The sequence below is a fragment of the Metopolophium dirhodum genome, chromosome 1 (assembly GCF_019925205.1).
Source record: "Metopolophium dirhodum isolate CAU chromosome 1, ASM1992520v1, whole genome shotgun sequence".
Lineage (NCBI taxonomy): Eukaryota > Metazoa > Arthropoda > Insecta > Hemiptera > Aphididae > Metopolophium > Metopolophium dirhodum.
The window spans coordinates 7,134,048-7,145,741 of record NC_083560.1 but is presented as its reverse complement, the minus strand read 5'-3'; the positions used below and the strand labels follow the sequence as shown (position 1 = coordinate 7,145,741).

Sequence of the window (11,694 nt, the reverse complement as noted above, 5' to 3'; positions counted from 1 at the left end):
ACACGATAAGATATTTTGATTTGTTTTGAACTTTTAGGAATATTTTCATTTTCCGATTTTATTTGTCTTTTTTCTATGAAATGTCAATAAAACTTTACATGTTGGGTAAAAAAGCTTGAACATTTAATACAAGGCTCCTACTATATTGCTACAGTGACATTTGAAAAATATTAAAAATCCTTAGTAACAGTTTTTTTTTTTATAAGCATTTAAAGTTCAAATTTTGACAAAATTTATCAAATTTAAAATTGAATAATTATTTTGTAGTTAAAAATGTATAAAATGTTCAACTTTTATAGCTAAGAATTGAAAATTTTAAACAAGGTTCCACGTAAATACGTTATATAAAAATTACTTAATTCACAATAATATTATCAAATATTAGGTATATTACTAATATATTATATACTAATATCATAGGCGCACTGACACCCACTTTCTACCTTTATTAAGAATGAGAACTGAATTTTCAGAAATTATTAAATACATTAACAAAATACATTCAGACCCAACCTCTAAGTAAATTTATTTTAGGTTGTGTGAGACTTAATGATAAGACAATAAGGTAAATTATAAAAAATAGTAGGTACCTAGATAATAATATTGTGTCTAGTAGAAACAATATTATGTTCTTACATTTTATCTTAATTAAATTGGTATCTTTTATTTGATACATACTAGCTAATCCCATGCACTTCATTGCCCATACAAAATGTCAATTCTATATGATTCAAACTCTCTTTTATGTGTTTAAAACTTATAAATGTTCTGTTGTATTCAACTAAAATCAAAAAAATTGAAATTTCTATGGACAGGTTGTGAATGCGGCATAGCCGAATTATCATCTTTAAAATCTATAATCAAAACAATACTAGGTCTAAGCTTTTAACTTATAATTATAGAAGTTTAGAATAAATATGAAATATTAGATATAAATTGTATTTATATATGATATGATAATATTGTTTTATTGTTTTACAGGTAAAACTTGATTTATAAACGGTAGATATAAATACAATTAAACTATATAAAAAAAAAAATGTTACACAATGGTGTTTACATATAATTTATTAAACTACAGAATAGGGGTTCTAATTGGACTGCACACATTAATATACAAAATGGTTCATTGAGCATAATATAATTTGTGGAGGATGTAGGAATGTGAAATGGAATGTGTTAACCAGTTAGGCGAAGAGGAACTTTACAATTAATTTGTGATACGAGAGTTGGTAAGTCAATCGTGCCAAACATTAGACCATAAACATGTTGATTGCCATGCGCCCGCTGGCGGTCACACAGTATGTATCATTGGCACACTAAGTATATTTTAAGGTGTCATTACAAATTTGTATATAATATTGTTTGAAAAAAAATTATAATGATTTCCGCTATGCCACGACACTTTTTTAGTGCATTATTGTAGCGTTATGGAAAAGTTAAGCGGGCGGTCATATGGCGTATAAATAATAATAAGGTGTGACCGCCGGTGTCTGTAAAAATACTGTTGTATCCTAGTACTCTGCAGATGCCTGCAGCAGCATGGCAGTCAACATGTTAATACATTTCAGGTTTGGATAAAGAACGACGATTGCGTGCGAGGGAAGAATACGCTGGTTTGCTACAGGTATCATTATCATTGATAAAATATATTGAGCTGCATAAAAATGCATATTATAATATATGTAAATTACATTAATAGTTAATACATTTTAAAAAATACTTAGATACAAAAACTAAGGCTTCCTTATCATTCTAAATATTTACTTCCATACAATTTCATAATTCTTAAAACTTATGCATTTTTATTATTTGGAAGTACTATGGAACTATGACCATCTCGGTAGTGTGGTATCCATTAAGCGAGCACTTCAAATAAAAAATTTCTTGTTTCTGAGCCATTTCATGATATGGATCACCAACCTAAAAATGTATTAAATTACATGAGATAATTAAATAACAAAATATCAACAATACGAAGAGGGTTGAAATCATTAATTTGTTTATATAAACTAGATAGTTTTCAATTACATCTAAAATCCAACATTTACCTACAATTTCAAGCAATGGTTTTTATAATAGTTTTGTTTATCTGCAGTACTTACAGGGTAATACAATAAAGAGCTTGAATATATTCTTTTAATATTGAATATTACTTCGGTGAATTATGTATATTATGCTCTTGGATGATAATCGTTCTTTTACAGAGTTTAATGATACTGGATCATAAGCCACTTCATAGAAATAGAGATCCTAAAAATGATATACAATTAATACAATTATTTTGGTAGAAATATTCAACATCTGGTCAGAAACATATAGAAGTTTTTATAATAAATAGAATACAGATAATAAAAACTCACACAATATTTAAATGAAAACTCTATAAATTTAAAACTATTTTTCTCATTGCCAATCAACTCTAATGATATGCATATTCCTCGGTTTTTTTATTACTATTATTATTATAACTATTTTTATCAATATTTAATTATTGCATCTACACAGAGTAGATTTTTTTTCTCATTTCTATGAAATTATTTAAATACCAAATGTTTACCCATTATATTATTTAACAAAAAGAGTGTTTACCTGTTAATTTATAAATTGCTCAAAGTCAATTGCAAAAGATAAAAACTACAAATATATGTGAATGAGCGGAGTAGATATTTAAGTACGAAAGACGAAAACATTTAAGTTATAAGGATCCATGATGAAAATTATTTAAATAAAATAATATAGATAGGATGTTGATTATTAATTGTAAGTTTATCTTTCAAATATATCATCTTATATTAAATGAAGTTTATAAAAAAAAAAGAAAAAAATAATCACTAAAAATATCTATTGAGTTATTTAAATGTCCGAGCGATAGTACCTCCACTTTGTTTTTACAAAAATCTTCAGTGAATTCTGAAGGTGGAATACAGAATTCCATCTATAATTTTAAAACCTTAAGTTTCCTTACATAAATTTCTATTTGTATAAGGTCAAGTTTGTCGTTGGCAATTTCCGCTTCTACCTTCTTCTTATTAGCTAAGCCTCCATAACCTGAAAATAACCAGTATGTTATTACTCATAAAATGCATAACTACATTAATTTTGCTGTTGTCAAAAATTATACTTCCTTAGGTATAAAAGTGAAAATGTGATTTTATGGATGCATGAGTACCAAATCTAAATACCATTTCATCATGTTTATTTGGGAAAATTTTGATTTTAAGTAACAATTGGTTATAACTTATAAATTATTCTTAAAACTGGAGAATTTAAAAGTACAAATGTCTAAATAAATAAATTACAGTTTTTAAGAAAATACAATAACATTTTAGACCCAAGTTACAGAAATAATAATTTACTAAGCTATTGTTCAATCAAAAATAGTAATTTTTATTATGTTTACACTTGACTGATTTGGTAAAATTTTTCCCAGGTTATAGGTATCTCTATTTAAATTAAAAATTTAAACAGCAAATAAACATTAATTTAATATTATTTATCTTAGAATTGTATTACACATATTTTCATCAAATCCAACAATGGTTTTTTCTATTGTATTATGAGTGTTAAAAGTGATAAAAAAATTAAATTAACTAATATGTCAGTATCACGGTTATATACTCAGGTTGGAACACGCCGTATATTGACCCATAATAAACAATAACCCCGTTTCATGTACAGCGCTAGCTGTATGTTCCCCGCATATTAACTATTAATTAAGGTTTTTATTGGTATGTAGCCTGAAAGGATACCAAATCAAATTATATTTTTTTTATCTAGTTATTAATTATTAGTTTTTTTAAATTTTTACAGATTACAAGAATCTAATATTGATCTATCGTTTGATAAAATTATGAGCACTACCAAATTGCATACATTTTGATTGTTGTGCAGTTGAATATTATAATAACAGTACTATTACACACAGCTGGATTTTTCTTATTGATGTATACTTTGTAAGGGACCATTTAAAATATGTACTTGTTTTTCTGGCCAACATTCAATTAGAGCAGCGTTTCTCAACCAGTGGTATGCGGAAAGTAGGCTAAGTAGGTTGTAATACACTACAATAAACTACTACAGAAAATTAAAAAAACTCTAAACTTCTATGATATTGAAATTATATGTGATACATTATATACAATTTTGGTATTCACATAATTGTTAGTTAGAATACATAAAAATATATAACTATCAATTATATGAGTAAAAAAAAACTTGTAGTTCACAAATTTATTTTAAATAAATTAATAATTATTTTTGAGGTACTATTTATTGCAATTAATATATTTGTTATATGCTATATTATGTGAAATGTCATAATCTTCAATTTTTGTGGTTAATTTGTCCGAAAAAGCATTATTTTTGCCTAAATTAGAAAAATAACAGAAAACCGTACATATACCTCAATGTTACAGTAGGGAGAACGTACAACTACCGCTGTTAGTTCGTTATTACACCGTTTCTAGTCACGCGATAAGATTTGTGTTCCAACCTGAGTAGATAACCGTGATCAGTACCATAACATTTTAATGGTATTATATATCTTCGCCCTAGTTGAAGTTCCAGGCAATCCAATGCCTTAAAATAGTGCTGAATCGTTTCCAATATTATCAAGTGACAGGTATCATCAAATCAATTTCATCGTACTGACACTTCTTACCGCCTCCTTTTCCAATAAACACTAAACATAGGTAACTATTTTATTGTCACTCATTTCCTAAATAATAAACTAAACGAAATAAAAAATTATATCTATATAGGTATTTACTAAGGTCCGACATACAATCCATACAGCTTGTCTCTGGTAAACTGCCACGGTCGATCAGCACAGACGAGCTAAAATTATTGGGCAATAATGTGAACACTTTTTCAACGTTGTTTGTGGAGTTGAAACTGCCGAGCAACACAGCTTTCCTTTCACGGATTGCGTTTAACAATGCCAATTCACTTTGGTTTTTTAATTAGGTACTTCGTCACTTTAGCAAAACGTGAACATTTAAAATTCAGAGTAGGTAAAATGCGAAGAAGTTTAAGATATTACGACGATCGGAGTATCAAACGATGATAACAGCAGTTAACAGTAAATGAAATAAAATGCAAAAGAGATAACAGCTGTCAGATAACATGATAAGAAATTTAAAAGTGTTTGTGGGAACGTAATAACAAAACGTTCGTACATGAATTGAAAAGTACCTATACAATTCTCGATTGTGGAATGAAAAGGAAAAGTGCCAAGCTAAAAATTGCAAGTTGTGTCGGTGGAACAGGCTCGCAAGTATTTCCTACTCTTCCGTTGGGTTTTTCTCGAATTTTCTTACGTACAAACCTTTTACGAACACAACGAAAACGAAATCAACCGATTCAGTTAAGCCCCTTTTGAATTTTAGACAGAATAACAAACAGATTTTGACTTTGATTAATATATAGATAATATAGATCTAATTTAAATTTTCAATATACATAATACATTTAGGTTTTCTCCGTCTTACAAGTGCGTAACATAGCAAATTAATACAATTTAGTACATGTTCGCGTTCGCAAATCGTCGCAGTCTTTTCCTTTGGATTAAAAAGCTGTGTGCGCGTGAATCGCCACATTTTTATTATACTTAGGCGCAAAGGTATTATTGTATAATTGTTCAGTCTTGTGAGCCATAAGGGCTAGTTATAAATTATAATATACTTATGGGAGGGTGTGCTAATCGCCAACAATATTATTACGCAGAGTGGGCCACTAGTATTATATTTTGTTTATATTATTATACAGCACAGGATCAGCTGTGAAATAGTGAATTTATTATTTACTAGCTGATCCAGTGCACTTTGTTGCCCGTTAAATGTACCAACTCTATATGACTCAAACTTTGTTCAATTCGTTATTTAATATTCGGTGTATGGTGTTCAAAATTAATCTGAACTTTAATCTTAACGTTGCCCAGAATAAAAATTCTGATTCGCAGTAGTATATTATCAGTTAGGCAATCTACCTGCGGTAGGTCACGGACCCCGTGCAGTTTGTATGTGAGTGTATGATTTAACTCTTAAGTATCAAAGTTATACCAAGTTTGTCATTTTTACTTAATTCTACCTATTAATAGTAATTAATACAAAATCCTAACCTAACCATACTAAAATCCAATGAATAAAAAAAACCCGAATTTAACCCTTTTTAAATTAGCCTATATACTTCTTAGAGGTTTAATCTACAAACAAACATTCGTTTATATATTATATATATTGACAAAAAATGATAATACAAATCAACAAACATGCCCGATTAACCAATAACAACCAATATAAAATACACTATTATTATTTTAATAATAATATTAATTTATTGTTTTCTGGACAACCCTTATCATTTAGGGGTATGAAAAATTAACAGAAGCCGATTCTCAGACCTACTGAATATGCATATTTAATTTCATAAAATTCGGTCAAGCCGTTTCGGAGGAGTATGGTAACTAACATTGTGACATGAGAATTTTATATATTAAATATGAATATTATTATGTATGTAGATCATTTTAGTTATATTTATTAAATAAGACAACATAACTATCTTATTCTTTAAAATCCAATTAATGATTATAATAATCAGTTCAGTAAATTTAATATTTTAACATATTTTAAACTTAAATAAACAATAATGCATATTTATAATATGCCATAGAACATATACCTAATTATATAATATTATTACAATATTCTATAAATTACGATGCTCTTACTAGTTAACTTTTTAGTAGGTATTACAGACTACAGTAAGCAATATTATATTTCAATAGACACAGCATAGAATAATTTAAATATTTTATGTACCTGCATGTTTAGTTATTTTATACTGAGGCAAGTAGGTACCTAATTACTTTGAATTGACCCATTATCAATTATTCTTTTTTTTTATAACAAACTTGTTCCAAAGTATAGAAATAAAATAAGTAGGAAATTAACTTAAGTTAACAGAATAGGTAACTATAATTAAAATATTAAATGATTAATGTTTGTTATTTCTACAAAACTAAAAACACGTTATAAAACTTGGGACGCACATTTGTCATTCAGGAGAAACACTTTGATTTTCTGGGGACACAGTATTTTAGCCCCTGTTGTTGAATCATTATCATTACTTACTATTTATTTTATTCATAACCAACAGATAAATATGTGTAGGTGCCATTATAATAATTGTCAATATAACCATTATTTATTGCATCAGTTGAGTTTTTGGGCATTTTTAAATTACACTATATTATACACGCATAACTTACTAAAAATTGAACTAATGTAAAAAAAATACACATACAAACATAGATTACCTTCATGTTTCATAATAAATCGATTCACTCTAATTCTTAAACTAACTAACCGAGCTAAACATGTTCTCCTGGGAGTAAATTTGCTATGTTACGCACTTGTAAGACGGAGACAACCAATGTCTGTGTAGCAGGACACTAAAGATAGCTGAATGTATGTCACTTAGATACATATTATATTGGCGTATAAAATAGATTCCAAAAATTGAAATAATTTTCTTTAATTCTAAATAAATACTCAATATTATATTCATATTTTGTTTTATTTTTTCCATGCGGGTGTGTAATTAATGCATAATATTATTTTTTACAAGTTGCATATTTTGAAAACAAGTATTGTTCATTTTTGCAACATCAAAGTACATGGTTTAGAAAAAAAAAAATAAGTTGCAAGCTCTTCCAACGAGCATATCATTGAGACAGATGAGCTGAATTTATATAACTAGTGTATTATATAGAAAAAATTTTATAACATTAGATAGTACTTTAAAATACTAAAAAAAGAAACCTAAACAACGTAATAAACATTTAAGGTGTAGGTAATTACATATCTATAATATTCTCTACATTAATACTGTGCTATAAAAATTAAAAATATGTGTGGGGGTATGGGACAATCAATGTGACTAATGCGGGGTTCCACAAAACATTTAAAGAATTAATAGTAAGCTAATAGTCCCTTAAACAAGATTTATTAGCCCATGATTAGTCCATTAAATTTTAGAGAACCATTAAATTTCTTAAATTGTTTATGCAACCCGGCATAAGTACATTAAATTTTACTTATAAAATATGCTGTTCCCATGAAATAAAACAAATTATGTTATACTTATGATGAAGATTGAAGTTTTGTTAAATCATTTTCTAATATGTCTGAAGTAGTGTCAGTCAGTAATGCGTTAAGAACAGATTTGGGGAGGTCAATTTGTGATATTCCTAAAAAATAATGAAACAAAATTCAGTATAAGTTATATGAGATTGTTATTAAATCTTACTAGCAGCTTCTGCCATGAATAGATTTTTCAAAAATCTTAATTCTTTTTCTAAAAATTGTTGTTTTTCTACAAGTATTTCATTCTCAGCTCTTAATTGGTTCAAACGTCGCAATGCCTGTTGTGCGCGCATTCTACTATTAACTCGTCTTCTTTCAACTGCCTGATTAATTAAAAAAAAATATACTATCAAACGCTGGGAAAATTGTAATACAAGAGTTTAAAAATACCCGATTGTTCTCAACCCGATTACGTTGATTATCGTCTTCTTCCCGTAACAGAGCTGATGGAGCCATGTTTTTATTTTCTTTAATTTTACGAGCCATATCCCGCAACACACACACTCAAGTAATTCTAAACAATAAACAAACAAAACAATAAATTACTAAAAAAAATACAGTAAGAGTGAGACGCCAATATCGCAGTGGTAAAAAATCGTTGCAAAATCAAAATAATTGTTTAGAGAATAAAATGACAATATTATTGTAACTTCGAAGACACGGGAGAGAAACGAGTGTAGATGTCTCTAGGACACAATATTGTGAATCAACATAAACACTAACCTAACCCAACATGTTAATTATTGGATCATTGACAATTATTTATATATTTACGTTGTAATCGGACGGCCGAGCTGAGGTCAAACTGGATGAAGTCCGGCGAACACGCTTCCTAGAACAGAGCACCCAAATCCGGTGAGAATTCTGCAACCGAATAAAATATTTTCGCTGATTCACGAAATACGAAATAGTATCACAATTATTATAACGACGAGAGTACTGACATTTGTATAAATAAAAACGATTTCAACATAATATCCATTCTGTGGTAGTGTGTTAGTATGGGTTTCATGACAATCCGGTAACAAGTGGTTACAACATCATGCCGATCGCCGTGCCACAATTGGCGGCCCGCAAATTTCAAATTGTCGTCTGGTGTGACGTGGGGCATCTGTCGTTATCGGCTATAGATATAATATTATACAACAACTATAGATAGCCATCTCCTTCTTGTTATCGAAGTCGGTCGCCATTTACAAAGTGGGCAATGTCTACGAAATAATATTATTACAGTATGCATGCAGGGACGATCTCAAAAAAAAATCATAGGTGGGTGTATTCTTCAAAATTGCCGACTAGAATTTGAAATTCAAAATTTTTGTCAACTATTAAGTTATTTTTAGTTACAATATGCTATACATTTATAATTTCTTTATTACCCCTTATGTTCCAATGTATGTTTAAATTAAATTTGAAGTTGAAACTTAGAAATACCTAACTTATTATATTTAATTTATTATCAGAATGAAATACCTAACATCAACAAATATAATATGAAATAGGTAATAATTATAATTCATCACTTATTATTATTGTTGCCAAATCATTATCTACATTTTAAGAATCATCCTCTTCTATCATAACCTATATAAATAATCGGTAATCTTCGTCTGTTGAGTGTTTCTTTGAAACGCGATTATCGCGTATTTTGGATATTCCAAAAAAAAATGTATATAGGTACTCTCACTCGATAACGTATTATAATCACCCGCCTCAACCGTCGCCGCATGCTATTAGATCATAATAATATACTATATAGTATATGATCTAAGGCCGTATACCCGCATTGCTTAAATGCGACGACGGATGAAGGAAATGGACGGTTTATCGATTTTCTACTGTATATTATATGCACGGTATAATATTATTAGGTATATCATTACAAGCATGAGTGTTATGTTATTATGAGCAGTTCATTAGGTTTTTATCTTGTGCCGACTGCCGCCGATTCTCGCAGTCTCGATGTACTTTTGCGTATCCGCTCCGTAATACCCATTACGAAAATATTGAGTTAAAACAATATTAACATTTAAGCAATTTATTTAATTTTCCATTCCTCGTCATAAAAAAATTAGTTTGATTCAGGTGAAAAAAAATTTCATTTTGCCGACTGGGGGGTGTAACAACCCCCTCCCCCCACCACTCATGAACAACCATCGGTTCGTCCCTGTATGTATGTACAGATAAATATATATTAAGTATATAAGTAAATGTAAAATAAATGTAAGCATTGCCTGCTTTATAAATGGCGGCTGATTACAACATTGGTCACAACTGACGGCTATCTATATAGTTTTTGTATAAATCTATGGTTAACGCACTTGCCACCCAGTGCCTCAACTACCGCAGGTGCTGCAGGCGGTGCAAGGCACCGCCTAATGGGCCTCACAATGTATGCATGTATGAGGGGGGGGCCTCGGATTTTACCATTACCTACCATGCATAATATTATAAAACAATTGTAAAATCAAATATAAGAATTCAATCATTTTGAATTTTGTATTTTCGTGTATATAAATATTAAGTATACATAGGTCCTATTTCATTGGCTCAAAAAAAAAAGGAAAAATGTAAATATTTACGCAAAATCGATTTTAGCCAAATGGACTTTGGTTTTTGGTGTAACTGAATGACCGTATAGATACATGCAATTTTTACTGAATGTGTATATCATCATTTTCTATACACCGTAACATTTTCAAAATATGGCACTCGTTCAATATGCTATCTACCGTAAATATTTTATCTACTGTAATTTTATTATAGTTTAGTATGATATCTACCGTATGCCCGTATGCTGTATATTAATATATTATACATACTTTATCATTTTGCAATTACGATTTAAGATTAAGCTTTCATTGAAACCCCAAATCATATTATATTTATATTTTATACCTTAGTAAGTTAGGTATGTTAGTTTCGTGTTGATTATATTATACGTGGTTTTACTGTGATTTATTTATTATTAACTATTATTTAATAATTATTATTATGAGTTTGTCAACTATGAGTTATTTATATCGACACATAATTCAAAATGAAGAGATGTGCGAACATTTTTTAAGTTTACGCGGTTTATTACCAATCGACCAAACTTGTACAAAAATTAAAAACCAAGCAATTTGTGGTGGTGAGTTAATAAAAGTTCTGAAAAATGGTCAAAAACGTGATTCGGAAGGTAATATTTTGAAAAAAATTTATAATCGATGTACGAAAAAAGGATGCCAAACATTTTATTCCATACAAAATATAAGATATTAACGGTAGATAGCATACTAAACCATTAAACGTGCGGTAGATAGCATATTGAACGAGTACCCAAAATATTTTGACTTATTTTGAGCGGTTTACGGACATTTTCAGTTTCCAATTTTTTTAGTTTTTTATTCTATACCTAAATATCAATAAAATTTGTTGAGTAAAAAGCTTGAAAATTTAATAGAAGTCTCCTATAATATATTGTTTCAAAGACAGATGAAAAATATTAAAAATCCGTTTTTTCTATTTAAATCTAAAATTTGAAAATGTATTACAATTATAT

At 28.8% G+C, this 11,694-nt stretch overlaps 1 protein-coding gene and 1 long non-coding RNA gene across 3 annotated transcripts; both read right to left on the bottom strand.

The window, feature by feature from the left end:
• Positions 1-1,061: 1,061 nt before the first annotated feature.
• LOC132935482 (uncharacterized) lies at positions 1,062-5,519 on the bottom strand. 2 transcript variants are annotated; one of them, XR_009663255.1, is made up of 4 exons: positions 4,787-5,519; positions 2,879-3,051; positions 2,106-2,253; positions 1,062-1,923 (listed from the first exon to the last, which is right to left on the bottom strand). It is a non-coding gene; the product is annotated as an uncharacterized LOC132935482 (long non-coding RNA). The 2 variants fall into 2 exon arrangements; XR_009663256.1 differs by having other exon boundaries at positions 2,969-3,051.
• Positions 5,520-7,414: 1,895 nt separating this feature from the next.
• Positions 7,415-9,084, bottom strand: LOC132935481 (CCAAT/enhancer-binding protein gamma-like). The gene is made up of 4 exons (XM_061002050.1): positions 8,925-9,084; positions 8,541-8,664; positions 8,314-8,473; positions 7,415-8,254 (listed from the first exon to the last, which is right to left on the bottom strand). Exons 2-4 carry the CDS (start codon positions 8,634-8,636, stop codon positions 8,148-8,150), a joined length of 363 nt encoding a protein of 120 aa, XP_060858033.1. The 5' UTR covers positions 8,637-8,664; positions 8,925-9,084; the 3' UTR covers positions 7,415-8,147.
• Between the last annotated feature and the right edge of the window lie 2,610 nt (positions 9,085-11,694).